We start from the raw sequence: 14,496 nt of genomic DNA, 5'->3' as shown, positions 1-14,496 counted from the left end.
TCTCTCTCTCTCTCTCTCTCTCTCTCTCTCTCTCTCTCTCTCTCTCTTTCTCTTTTGTTTTGTCCTGTTTTGTTTCTTCTTTCTCATGGTTCATTCCATTGGTTAAAATGTATTGCAAAATGACTAATGTGAAAATACGTTTAATATGAATATATATGTAGAGTCTATATCAGACTGCATGCCGTCTTGGGGAGGAGGGACAGGAAGAAGGGGGAGAAAATTTGGAATTCAAAAGCATGCAGAACTGGATGTTGTAAACTAAAAAAATAAACAAATTTTGAAACATTAAAATTTAAAAATAATATCTTTTAAAAAAAGAAGTGTTGGGTTTGCTCATATAAATCAATCACCATAAGGAGACCAAGAGTGCCTAAAAACTACTCAACCAGCAAACACATTTCTCCTTACCAAGACTAGAAATATGAGGGCCATGGGCAACAACAGCACAGAACGTAAACTTGCTTGAAAATTCTTATGGGAGGAGATAAGATTATAAGCAGTATTACCTCAAAAAACAAGCAGTAGAGGGAAATGTAATAAGCATTTACTATGTGCCAGGCATTGAAAACAAAAAAACAAGTTTACAAAAGATTAATGAGAAATCCAAAATAAATCAGTCAACCTGAGGGTAAAAACTGGATGAGAAATTACATGCAAAAAATGAACAATGGTAAATATTTTTATAATAAAATTCTTAAAATATCAAAGACAGTAATGCCACCACATGTAGACTCTAATATCACAGTTCTGGATGTACTATATGATAAAGTGGAAAAAGTAACAAAGCAAACAAGGATAAATAGAACTAAATCAGATCAAATCATACAGGGACAAGATAAAATTTTGAAGGCATTGAGGGATCAATTCCCCAAGAATCTGATAAAGGGGAGGAAATTAAAGATGGAAACAAACTAGGGCCATAAAACCAAAAACAGGAAGAGACCAAAAGAAAATCAATAACTAACTACCAAACTATATGCCTACTTTCCCAGCCATAAAAAAATTCTTTGAAAATAATATACATGGATTGGAGCACAAAGGTTTGCAAAGGTCCCAGGCAGTCTCTCAAATTATATTTTACAAACAAGTGAATGAAAAGTGTAGAGATTACAAGATCCTGTTGTGTTTACTGGGTTTTGGAATACAAAACAGAACTTGATTAGGGAGACAAATGCCTTCCTTCAAGATTCTCTTCCAACAAAGTATCTCCCATGCAAATATCAGACCGTTACAAGATTCCTAGAAAGATACAGTAACAGAAATAATTTTGTCTGGTAACGTTCTGACTATTAAATTTAAATAATTGGATATGTAAGCTTGCCAAAGGTCTCTGCCAACATAACAGAGGATTCTAGCAAAGTGACCAAATGTGAGAGGGATAACCCAATGATGGTAAGGCCCACTAGATGCTCATGGTTTGTGGGTGACATTAGGCTAATTGTATCAAGGCCCAGAAAACTGCCCAAGTATCCTAAATGAGATACATTATCATTCAAAAGAATTTGGTTTAATTTTCCAAAGAGAAAAAACCAAGCGGATAAAGGAGGGAAATAAGCATTCATTGAATACCTACTACATTAAGTTCCAGGTATTCTGTTAAGCACTTTACAAATATTATCTTATTTTTATAAATATTATTTCATTATTTCAACCATCATCAGAGGTAGATACTATTCCCCATTTTACAGATAAGCAAACTTCTCAGGCAGAAATTAAGTGACCTGCCCAGAGTTGCAGAGCTAATAAGCATCTGAAGCCATACTTGGATTCAGGACTGACTACAGGCCCAGTGTTTTATCTACTGTGCCACCTAGCTGCCTCAAAAGGAAGAATGCTTTTCCTCCAGACTCTGATGGTCCACAAGACAAAGAGAAGAGAAGGAGAGGGAGAGAGGAATGAAGAGAAAGAGATGGAAGAGGGGAAGCAGAGAAAGGGAGAAAAAAGAAGAGAGTAATGAGAAAAGGGGAAAAAGAATTTTAGGCTTCTTGAAGGCAGAGGATGTTTCATTTTTGTTTTTATGTGCCTGGCCTCTACCACAGTGTCTCGATTAAAGTACATGTTTAACAAATATATGTTGATTGATCTAGAACAAATATTGAAAATGGACAATGAACTGGACCCAGAGTTGAACAAGCAGAAGACATTGGACTGGACTTCAGGAAAATGATGCCAAAGTTCTTCTTGAAACAAAAGCTCATTCCTTTACACCCATATTAATTCAAAAAACATTTGTTAAGGGTCTCTTCTATGAAAGGCACTGTCCTTGGTACCATGTATACAAAGACAAAAGAAAAATTGTACCTACTCTCAAGGAGCTCACATTCAACTGAGGGTTCTTTTTCTTTTCTTTAACAACACTATTCTTCTGGTTATGCTGCATTGCTTTGAGTCATGGAATTCCATAGGCCCTACAGAATTAAAGTTAAGGGTCACCCAAAGAGCAAAGAAGGGTTATACAATGGGGTGTAATACATTATAAATTAAGACATAAAGGAAAAGCAACATAAAGGATGTTAGATAAATGTATTCATGGAAAAGAAGAAGAGCTGGTCACTCAGGGGCAGAATAAAGGATAACTGATGATTAGCCCATGTGCTCCCCTATAACATACAAACTATCAAGAGATAATAATAGCTAACATTGATATACTACCTACTATATATAGCAGGAACAATGCTAAGCACTTTACAAATATTCTCTTGTTTTAGGCTTCCTAGAAGATGGACATTAGCAGACTAGGCACCCCAGTGAAGGATGCATGCAAGAGCTGCACAGAACGGGTAGGCATGGGTTACAATCTGAACAGGTGGAGAGAATAATTTATATGAATGATACCACATATTATCTAAGTATTGAAGTTTCAATACAAATTTTCAAGCATACATCTTGACTTGATAGTGATCTAATAAAGGTAATTTATTTGTAGAATTCAATATATTTTTATGTTTGTTTCAACTTTAAACTCACCTAAAATAGCTCTCAAGATCTTCATATTAATGAAGCAATCTAAAAATCACTAAAAGAGAATGCAAAACTTGGGTTTTAATCAAATTTTATTTGAAACAATATTCGCTTTTTAAGACTGGATCTTGTCATGGATTAACTAGTTTAAAGGTAATTGACTTTTCTCTTCTACCAAGGAAGAATATTATTTACATGACAGTGATCTGTTACTTTCTTAAAGCAATTCTGTAGCAAGCTTCAAGTCTTAATCTCATTTTACCTAGCAAAAACAATACTTTCCCACTACACGTTAAAATTGGGGAGTACAACTCTTATCCTACTCCATCACTATATTCAAATATACAAGAAAAATAAAGAACATTTTCTCTTTGGTAATTCAAAGTTTCCCCATAAAAACGTTTCTGATAGTCACCATCATAAAAATCCATTTACTAAGAAAAGCCTCCTTGAATATAATACCATTTTAAACACTGTACCAAACAAGTTTAACACAATTTCTATCATCCAAGTGTTTATAATATAAAAAAAGGAACTCAGACATAGCAAGGATCTGTAAAGAAACACACTGACTACACAAACCAACTTAATAAGTACTGACTCTATATACAAGCAAAGAGAGTATAAAGTACCAGTTCATAAAGAGGGCATGATAACAAAAAATATGTCCTGAAAGTTGGCAGGATGCTATCAGTATAAAGAATAAATGTCTGTCTTTCCTACAATTATAGATATTTTTGGATATTTTATTTTTCTGATACTTTCATTTTTCATTTACCTCACCAAACAATATGGCTTATGGATTCTAAGGTCTTATGAGTATTAAATATCATGCAGGGCTAAAAAAATTAGCTTCTAGGTACCCTGGACTAGAATTTTCCAAAAGTACAGTATAGAGTTGTTTAGGGAGGAGAGACTAATATATGATTATAAGGAACCCTTCCAAGACTTTAAAATGTATTACAAAGTATTACCATCAACATTATCAGTCAAAAAACAGAAACAGATTAATTATGTAGAACAGAGATTTCAGGCAGCCAAATACATATAGGAGATTAGTATATATTTTTCTTTATAAAGGAAACAGAAACTGGTGTACTTAGAAAGACTAAACAGTAATTTGGAAGGAAACTTCTACATCTCACAGTATATACATCAGTGAATTCCAGCTAAATGAGAAACAAGTGTAAGAAAAGGATTTTAAAATTGAATTTTTTTTTTAAAAAGGAGCAATGTGCTTATCTCAACTATATAATCATATGACTTCTTCCCCCTTCCTCCCCTTAAATAGAGGAACACAAGTAAGAATAAGATGGCTGAATATAATAAATTTTTCTACAATAATAATAAAAATTTAAAAATAGGAAATAAAAATTAAATATCTAAAATAAAGGAGAAACTATTAAAAAATTTACAGAGGCAGTTCCCAGTCCCTATTAAGTAGTTAAGGAATATGAATACAAATTATTAATACTTGGAAAAGTGCTCAACCTCAGAGATGAAAATTAGAACTCTGAGATACCTTCAAAACTGGCAAAAAAAAAAAATTGAGAACAACAAAACTCCAAGTTGATGGGGTTGTGGATAAATTGAAATACTCATTTATTAGTGGTAGAATTATAAATTATCAGAATCTTTTGAGAATGTAACCTGACAATGTATCCTAAAAAATTACCAAAAAAATCCTTTTAATGCATCCTTTGACATCATTGGGAATATACCATGAGAATGTTTTATCCAAAAGAAAAAAAAAGAGCTACTTCTTTAAATACTTTTAAGGCAGTATAATTCATAATTACAACAACCAAAAGAAACAGAAGTATTTTTTGGTGTGTTGATTAGTTTGGCTAAACTACTTTTTTCCAAAATTTTATTTGCTCATGTAAGGGGAGGAGGTGTATACATTAGGAAATGAAGGTAAAGTATAAACAAAAGCTATCAATAAAACTAGAAGCACACTAAATGTCTAACAATAAAGTAGTTAAATAAATTCTTATATACTGATAAAATGGAGTACTATAAGGAATATAAAGAAATCTAGAAGGACCTTTATGATAATACAAAGAAAAAAAAGCAGAAACAAAAGAATGGGATACATACAATCATTATAAGGAAAAACAACCAGGAAAGAGGCAAACAAAGAAACTCTTGGGAGACTTAGATGTGAAATTCATACATTTAAATTTAAGTGATGGTGGGGCGGCCAGGTAGCACAGCGAGTAAGAGCACCGGCTCCAGTGTCAGGATGACCTGGAAATCGAATCCCAGGCTCAGACACTTAGCACCCACCCAGAAACACCTGGCCGTGTAACCTTGAGCAAGTTACTTAACCCCAATTGGTTAAGGGTGGACAGGTGGCTCAGCGAGTAAATGCACCGGCTCCAGTGTCAGGATGACCTGGGGATCAATTCTGGGCTCCGATACTCAGCACCACACCCAAAAATAACTGGCCGTGTAACCTTGAGCAAGTTACTTAACCCTGATTGCTTTAAAAAAAATTTAAGTGATGGCAAAGCAAGTTTAATTGGTTGTATTGATATTTAATATTTATAATAAATCTTTTAAAAGGGATCTCTAACTCTTATAGTCATTTAATTAAAGTAACATGGCTATCTCCAGCCCCTCGTTAAAAGATACTAAAACATACACCTAAAGTATTACTTTTACTACCTGCTTTTAACATTGTTCCTAGTATAATGAATTAAGTTCCCTGGAACCTAAATATACACTTAATAATATACTGTAATAATTAACTCATACACACATATGGACATAAAACTTACAAGAACTTTTCTACAAGGTTAGTCACAGAAAAAGGGTTTGGGGGGGTTTGCAGGGGGAAGGCAGGGCAATTGGGGTTAAGTGACTGACTTGCCCAAGGTCACACAGTTAGGGTTAAGTGTCTGAGGCTGGATTTGAACTCCAGTCCTCCTGACTCCAGGGCTGGTGCTCTATTCACTGTGCCACCTACCCGCCCCCGAAAAAGGGGTTTTAAATTAAGCCTTAAGTTGTAGCTGAGAAATTTCAATACAACCTAGCCCAAGGTAGGACTCCATCATACTTATTCTGCCAAAAAATTTAAAAAAAGGAAAATTGGCATCCTTTATATGCAATTATTTTAAAAGTCAAATTAAAAAGAGGGACAAGGTGCTACCTTACCAGATCACATTTTCTTAGGATTTGAAATGTCAGTTAGGAGAAAACTAATTAGCCTGAAAGCTGTCTTTCCTTACAAGTATGTTAAAAAGAACTTATTTACACCACATTTCTTCTGTAGTAAAGACAAAAGTCTCTCAAAATACACCCAGAGCTCTTGGAGAGACTAAGACAGCAACCTGAGTTGTTTTTTGGTTTTTTTTAGTTTCAAAAATGAAACCCTAGGACCATTCTCTAGAGATGGGATAACTTTGAATAAACCAGAGTTCATCTACTGAACATTCAAATTCAACCACCCTGACCACTACCTCAGTTTAAAAGTGGGTAAAGTGGTAGTTTGAAATAGGGGAGGTCAAAGAGTGAAGATAATTATAAAGAATTATTATTGTGGGGAGAACAGAAGAAAAAAAACATAAAGAATAGTAGTGATGGAGAAAGAAATAAAGGAGAAGATACAGGTTTCTAGAAACTGGAAATGGCTAATATATAAAGGTACCAAGAATGACAATCACAACACAAGTCCAAAATAGCAACAGATGACAATATGAAAATAAGAAAAAATTTCTGGCCAGGATAGGTACAGTCTATGAACAGTGGGTGCCAAGTAGTTTGGGGTTATCTAGCAGCTTATATTCTTTTTAAATTTACGTTAAGGCATTTCAAAAAATCAGAAAGGCTTCTGGTTTCACTTCAGAAGCAATATAGTCTTAGAAACACAATATTTTGTAAATAAGTTCTTTTTTCCCAAGTTTCTAGGAAAAAATGGCTAAGACACTACTTAGTATCTGGAGGCTAAACTGAGTAAAAATATCAGTAATGAAATATAAGTTCGGCATAAGTTTTAAGTAAATTATCAAGAAACAGTGCAGGCCCTGGAGTCGGGAGGACCCGAGTTCAGTTCTGGCCTCAGACACTTAATACCCACACAAAAAAACTAGCCATGTAACCTCGGGCAAGTTACTTAACCCCAATTGCCCTCTAAAAAGCAAAAAAAAAAAATCAAGAAACACTGGATAATTGAATAGTGACAAAGAATTATTAACAAGATGTTAGCAAATTCTACTCATCTGGAATTAAACTAGACAAAGTTCTTAAAATTATAACATAAGGAATCAAGAAAAGAAGTTAATCCAGTTATGCTAAGTATATTCAGGGATCTTAAGTAAGTCACTTATATAAACACTCTCTTAAAAGTACTTTCCAAACTAATTTGTTCAAAGAACACTCTCTGCCTATATAACTCTATTGACAGCAGACAAAAATGTTGGTCTGGGGAACTTGAGGGCTATAATATACCAAGGATAAAGGATGCTGGGAAAATTATAAAGCAAATTAAAGGAAGTCAAGCTTCTTCATGATGAAAAATTATAATAAGGATTAACACATACACAATAACTATTTTATACAGGGAAAAATATCAGCATCAAAATTTGCTCACAAAAAACTCCTACTCACATGCCATGGAACACCAGGGTCTCATAGAGCACTATGTGGAAACTGTTTTTAAGAACACTACATCCAATACACCTTCTGTATATGAAGGGCTCAAACCCCTCCAAAAATTTTATCCATTACTTCTCCCATCACTATTATATATTCTACCCACGTCTTCTCCTTCTGTACCATCGAGGCATGGAGTTGGCCTTGGCTTCTTGAAGGTTATGGCCAGTGAAATATAATCAATGGCAGATTCTACCCAACTGGAGGGGCATTAAGAACAGTGTCTGAAAAAGACTATGCTTGACTAAATTTGGTAAGACCAGTCAGCAGCAAGCTAGTTAGCAAGTGATTTAATTTTTTAATTTTGAATTCATGAAACAAAAATAAAAATAAAAGTTATTTGTCTGATACAACCCTTCCTTCACCTTATTCAGTGACATCAGCAAAATGGTGAGAAAGGAGGTGGAAGATGTTGGGGGGTAGAGGAGGGATAGGTTTGCTAAAAAGAAATCACAATTGTTAGATTCTATAAATATTAGTTTAACTATTAGAGGCCAAAATATGAGAACTTTGACTCACAAAAACTGAGGAACTATCTACCATCAAATACTAAAAGACTTGGAAGAAAGCCTATCATATGATGGGCCAAAACTCTCTATCATTTATTTATGGGATGCTTATATGATTATAACTATATGCTTATGATTATAAGAATCACATAGGATGAAAAAGCATGGATAGGTTGTGATCTGCAGCAAAAGAAGTTCCTATATAATGAGATTTTCCACTGAAATATCATAGAATCACTATGACACGTAGAGAATAAGTATGCATTATCATATTATAGATGAGATTCTTAAGAGAGTTGAGTATTGGGACTACATGGCAAGTCTGAAGGACTTCTGAAAAAGTCAATTAGTATTTTCTCCTTCGTCAAACAAGCTGTCCATGTATAAAAAAAAACACAGCATTTCACAGTAAGTCTTTTATATTCTTCTGGGAAATGAGGGGAAATGTAAAAATAACAAAAAAGTTTAAGCTGAGAAAAAACTATGATGATCACATCAAAATACAGCCAACAGTAAGAATCCAAAGGTCTTAGCAAAATAAAGTGACTATAACTTTAACAATTCATAATCTTCCCTTCACCACACTAAGCCCCACTAAAGAGGCAACATGCCTACATTTCTCTTTTCATTTGTCTCACTCCCACCAAAAAGGGGCTTTCTGTAAAATTTAAAGATACTGCTTAGTACCAAGCGCACAGACAGCAGAGGGAAAGGGACCCAAAAAATCACTGGAATTAAACATAAAGAATTGGGAATTACCTAAATTCACTCTATTTTCCTTTGTTCATTATGACCTCCCAGTCTTTATGCTACAATATCCTTCCTTGTCCATCCTTCCAAACCTTCTTTATCAATCAGCTATTTGCTCAAAAAGCTTCTTCCAAATAAGAGTAACTGACATAAAATTCTGAACTTCAGCTAGAATGCAAATAACTTAATTTCTTCAATGCCTTTATTTAATATATTTTATTAATATCTACGCCACATCACTGTAAGCACTTCTTACATAAGGCAGTAATCAATTTCCTTTCTACAGTATATAGCATAACTCCACATTGAGAAGGTACTTAATAAATGCTTTTGATGATGATAATTCCAGAACGGTTTATTGTACATCCCCTGTCAAATTTATTTTCTGATTAACTAAAACACGTCAAAGAACTAACCATGCTTCTTACCTTGCTTCTATTAATAATGGAGTAGAAAACCATTTTGTAGTCAGAGATGTTGTAATTGCTTTAGAATCTGCCTTTACCGAAGAGATAAACAGGCACAGTGCAATCAGAAGTTCCATTCTGGAGTTAAAACCTAAGTAAAAAAAAAAAGCATCAGATTTAATTTTAAAATCATATATTTTGAATGTTAAGTCTTTCAAGAATGAAAAAGTAACAAAAATGAGGGCAAAAAAAGGGAAAGGCTGTGAAGGATGGCATACAACACAGTACAGTGTTTAACATCTACAAGATGGTCAACAAATGACCAATAATTGACATAATCAAACCTAAAATTTTTCTTATGTGGTTTTCTTAATTAATAGCTTTTAAAATAATACAATCATTTCCAAACATAACTTCCTCACTCTCTACCCCAGAAGACACTTTCAAATAGCAAAAAAAAAAAAAAAAAAAAGCAAAGTCAACCAAAATAATCATGTCTGACCCAACATGACCCCTTCCACAATGGTAATCTCCCATTTTTCTACCAAGAGGAATATACAGTTTCCTAGAAACAAAATTAATCATTGCAATTAATTTTAGTTCAGAAAACTTTTAGTAAACAAATAAACAAGCATTTATTAAGCACCTACTATGGACGTGCGCTGCACCAAGTCTTAAGGTGATACAAAGGAAGGCAAAAACAGGCCTTGTCCTCAAGGTCACGTTCTAATGGAGACAATATATATATATATATACAAGATACATACATAAATTAGAGATGCTATCAGAGGGAAGGCACTAACATGAAGAATGGGGACTGGAAGAGGCTTACTGAAGAAGGTGGGATTATTTTAAATGAGACTTGAAGGAGGAAGCTAGAACAACCAATGAAAATGCCCACAGTGAGGGCATGGAGTGTCCTATGCAAGAGTCTCTGTATCAGAGAATAAGGTGGAGAGTGGAGGGAGGGGGCATAAAAGTATAAGAAAAGGAGGAAAGGGCCAGGCTATCTCTCAGAACTTTCTAGATAACTCTCCATTTCCCATCAGCTGCTTCCATCATCCATCACTCAGGAAAAGTTGACTAACAGAAATCTCATCAACACACTATTTTTTGTAAAAAAAACAAAACTGAATTCTACAAAAAAAAACAAAAAAACCCAAATTCTACAAAACAAAGAGGGGGATGCTTGAATGAAAAGTTAATACTATAATGCAATAAATTCAAAACTAATTGTATTTTCATTACTTAATATTTTAGTTACTTAGCATTCATCATCCTAATTATTTTAAATGGTAAATGGCATATATTTTTTTTATTATTTTTTTCTTTCTAAACTAATTTCATAACACCCCTTCAAATGACTGAAGATATTCTGAGATTTTGAAAAATCTAGGTACGAAATCACTGTAACTAGGTAAGAAATCACTGTAACAGACAGAATCTGTACAAAAAAAAAATACACAAAAGAAACTGAAAAAGGATGGAGCTGACAGAACTAGATATCTAAAAATAAAACCCAAGAGAAAGTGAAAGAATGAAACAGCACTACAAAAACTGTTTAAATAAAAGTTTATCAATTTTATTTAATTAAAAGAATAGTATTTCCACCAAAATACATTTTTCCACTGATATTACATCAGACAGATACAGATATCATTATCTCAAAATGTGCTTTTTATGACATTAAAAAAAAAATCTTCCCAAATGCCACTGTAAATTCAAAAGCAACAGCTAGTAGGTTATCTTGGTATAAGGTGAGAGTTAATAGTGTAAACCTAATTTCTGCTACAGTGCAATCCAGTTTTCCCCAGGAGATTTTATCAAATAATGAGTCCTTACCCTTGTAGGTAAGGGTCTTTTGGTTTATCAAATATTAGGCTATTGGGTTCATTTGGTTCTATAAATTATATTCTGTAACTCTGCTAAAGATATTATTTCAATGAATTTTAGTTGACTCCAGGATTCTCAAAGTGCACTATTATCTGCAAAAAAAGTGATAATTTTGTTTCTTCTTTACCTGTGCTTACTCTCTCAAACAAGTTTTCTTGCAATACTATAATTAGCACAGTAATGACAATAAACATACTTGCTTTACCACTGATCTCACTGGAAAGACCTCTAGTTTAGCTCTATTTTATGTTTAATTCAATCCAATAAACATTTATTAAACACCTACTACGTGCCAGGCACTGTGATAAGTGCTGGGAATACAAAAAGAGCAAAAGGCTGTTGCTGCCTTCAAGGCCCTTAAATGGGAGTCAACATGCAAACAAAAATATACAAAGTAAGCTGTGTTCTTTGGGGGTGCTAGGTGGTACAGTGTTGAGTTAAAATGGCCTCAGAACCTTTCTAGCTGTGTGACCCTGGGCAAGTCACTTAACCCTGTTTGTGTCCATTTTTTCATCTGTAAAATGAGCTGGAGAAAGAATGGCAAACCACTCCAGTATCTTTGCCAAGAAAACCCTAAATGCAGTCACAAAGAGTTGGATGCAACTGAAATGACTGAACAATGAAAAAGCTATGTACAGGATAAATATGAAATAATTTAAAAAGGGAAAGCACTGGAATTAAGAGAGGTGGGGGAAGGTTTCCTGTAGGAAGTAGGAGTTTAACTGGGCCTGAAAGGAAGCCAGGGAGGTCAGTAGTTAGAGCAGAAGAGGGAGAGTATTTTAGATATGGGAAAGAGCCAAAGGTGAAGTAGCAAGATGGTGAAGTGAAAGCAGGGACTCACCTGATCTCTACTACAAATTCCTTCAGATACTGGTAGGGAGTGAATCTGAACAAATATTAGAGCAGCAGAATCCACAGAGAGACAGAGTTTGGCAGATTTGCAGCTCAAGACAGCCTGGAGGGGCAAAAGGAAGGATCTGGTGCACCAGGCTGGGAGGAGTCCAGAGCATGGGGCTGCACCAGCAGACTTGAACATAGTGGGGCCAGAGCAAAACTCAGCAGACTAAATCACCAGCAGCAGTGGTGATTCCCAGACCTCTCGGTGAAGGATGGGAGTCTGTTGGAACTGAGTGAGAGAGAACAGTCCTGCATGGAGCCTAAAGCAGCAACAGCAGCAGCTACTCCTGGGGCTATTTGCCCACAGACTGAATGTTTTAAAGTCATCTGTTTAAACTTCCAGGAGCCAAGATGGCTGAGCAAGGAGGAAGTACTCTCACCCTCCCTTCTTGACTTTGAAAAACCCAGAGAATATTGCCACAGGAGAAATCCTGGAATACTGGAGCCAGCAGAAAGAGCATGGTAGTCTTTTAGTTCCAGAGGCTAGGGGGATTAGAAGGAAGGGTCCTTCTTGCTCTGGCTGAAGGAAACCAGTATAAGACAGGCGGCATTCCAATAAGCCAGCAGCGAGCCCCATCTCAGCGGATCAGTGGGAGATCTTGAGCCCAAGGGTGGTGAAGACGGCAAGCACCAACACCAGGATCCCAAGAGTGCCCTTGCACAGCCAGGGGAATTGGCAGACAACAGTCACAGACAACAGCACCAGTGACTGAGCCTACCTGTGCACTAGTACAGCCCCAGGGGAGGAGGAGACCTCCAATGGCCAGACCACCCCTCCTCCCCACCTCATGCCCTGAGCTTCAGTATAACCCTGAAGAAACACAGAAAGACTGTACCTGGTCTCAGCACACAGCCAGCTCCAGTTCAGCACGAGGTAAGCTACATATATAGCTTCCAGTTGCCAGAATCAGAGGCCACAGCACACAAAGTCAGCAACCATACCCCTCTGCCCCAGTACAAGAAGCATGGGACAGAGCCCCCCCGGTGCCCCAGAAACCAGTTCAAGACATCCTGGAGGGATGAAAGGAAGGATCTTTAAAAGCCAAGGAAACGGCAATCACAATGAGAAAGAAGTAAATTTAAAAAGCAAAGACAATAGATTCTTACTATGGAGACAAGGAAGATCAAAACATGAATTCAGAAAAGGACAGCATTGACACCATATCCCCATCTGAAACCTCAAAAGAGAATATGAATTGGTCTCAATCCCAAAAAGCATTGGAAAATCTCAAGAAGTATTTTAAAAGTTAAATTAGAGAGGCAGAAAAAAAATTGTTCAATTTTTTTAAAAATACAGTTGACAAAAGGGAAAAAAAATTCACTGAAAACAACTCCTTAAAAAGTACAATTGGTCAAATGGATAAGGAGGTACAAAATCTAACTGGAGAAAATAACTCCTCAAAAAGTAAAATTGGGCAAATGGAAAAGGAGGTACAAAAGCTGAAGAAAACAATCTGTTAAAAATTAGGATTGGGCAAGTAAAAGCTAATGACTCTATAAGGCACCTGGAATCAGTCTACCAAAATCTACAAAATGGAAAAATAGAAGAAAACATAAACTATCTCACTGGAAAAACAAATGACCAGGAAAACTGATACAGGAGAGATAATCTAAGAATTACTGGTCTATCAAAAAGTCATGATGAAAAAAAAAAGCCTAGACAGTATCTTCCAAGAAATCATCAAGGAAAACTACCCCAAGGTCCTAAAATCAGAGGGTAAAATAGTCACTGAAAGAATCCACCAATCACCTCCTGAAAAAGATCCCATATTAAAAACACCAAGGAATATTGTAGCCAAATTCCAGAATTATCAGGTCAAAGAGAAAATACTGCAAGTAGCCAAGAAAAAATAAACAATTCAAATATCATGGAACTACAGTCAGATTCACACAGGACCTTGTAGCTTCTACATTAAAAGATCAGAGGGCTTGGAATATGACATTCTGTAAGGCAAAGGAGCTTGAACTACAACCAAGTTTCAATTACCCAGCAAAACTGAGCATAATCTTTCAGGCAAGGAGATGGATACTCAATGAAATAAGGGACTTCTAGACCTTCCTGATGAAAAAGTAAGAGCTCAATGGAAAATATGATTTTCAAATACAAGACTCAAGAGAGACATAACAAGGCAAATGGGGAAAAAAAACTTTAAAAAAAAACCTTTACTTAATAAGAGCAAACCGTTTACATCTGTACATGGGAAGACAACACTTGTAAATCTTGAGAATTGTATTTTTATTATGACATTTAAGAGGGCTACACACATAGAGGGTGTGGATATAAATTAACAGATGTGATAATAAAAAACCTAATTAAGGAGTGCAAAGGGATTGTAATGGGAGAAGAAGAAAGGAAGAGGCAGAAAAGGGTAAACTATATCACATGAAGAGGCACAAAAATATATTATGATAGAGGGAAAGAA

General features: G+C 35.4%; 1 protein-coding gene across 1 annotated transcript in view; it reads right to left on the bottom strand.

The window, feature by feature from the left end:
* Positions 1 to 14,496, bottom strand: part of UGGT1 (UDP-glucose glycoprotein glucosyltransferase 1) — a 128,473-nt gene that overhangs the window by 99,950 nt on the left and 14,027 nt on the right. The window contains 1 exon segment of the mRNA XM_069063350.1: positions 9,305 to 9,434. Coding sequence (XP_068919451.1) covers positions 9,305 to 9,434 — 130 coding nt within the window.

This window comes from Petaurus breviceps, unplaced genomic scaffold, assembly GCF_028583685.1.
Source record: "Petaurus breviceps papuanus isolate PSGF00001 unplaced genomic scaffold, PetGlider_PUasm1.0 90556, whole genome shotgun sequence".
Taxonomy (NCBI): Eukaryota; Metazoa; Chordata; class Mammalia; order Diprotodontia; family Petauridae; genus Petaurus; species Petaurus breviceps.
This window is presented reverse-complemented; position numbering and strand designations above follow the sequence as displayed.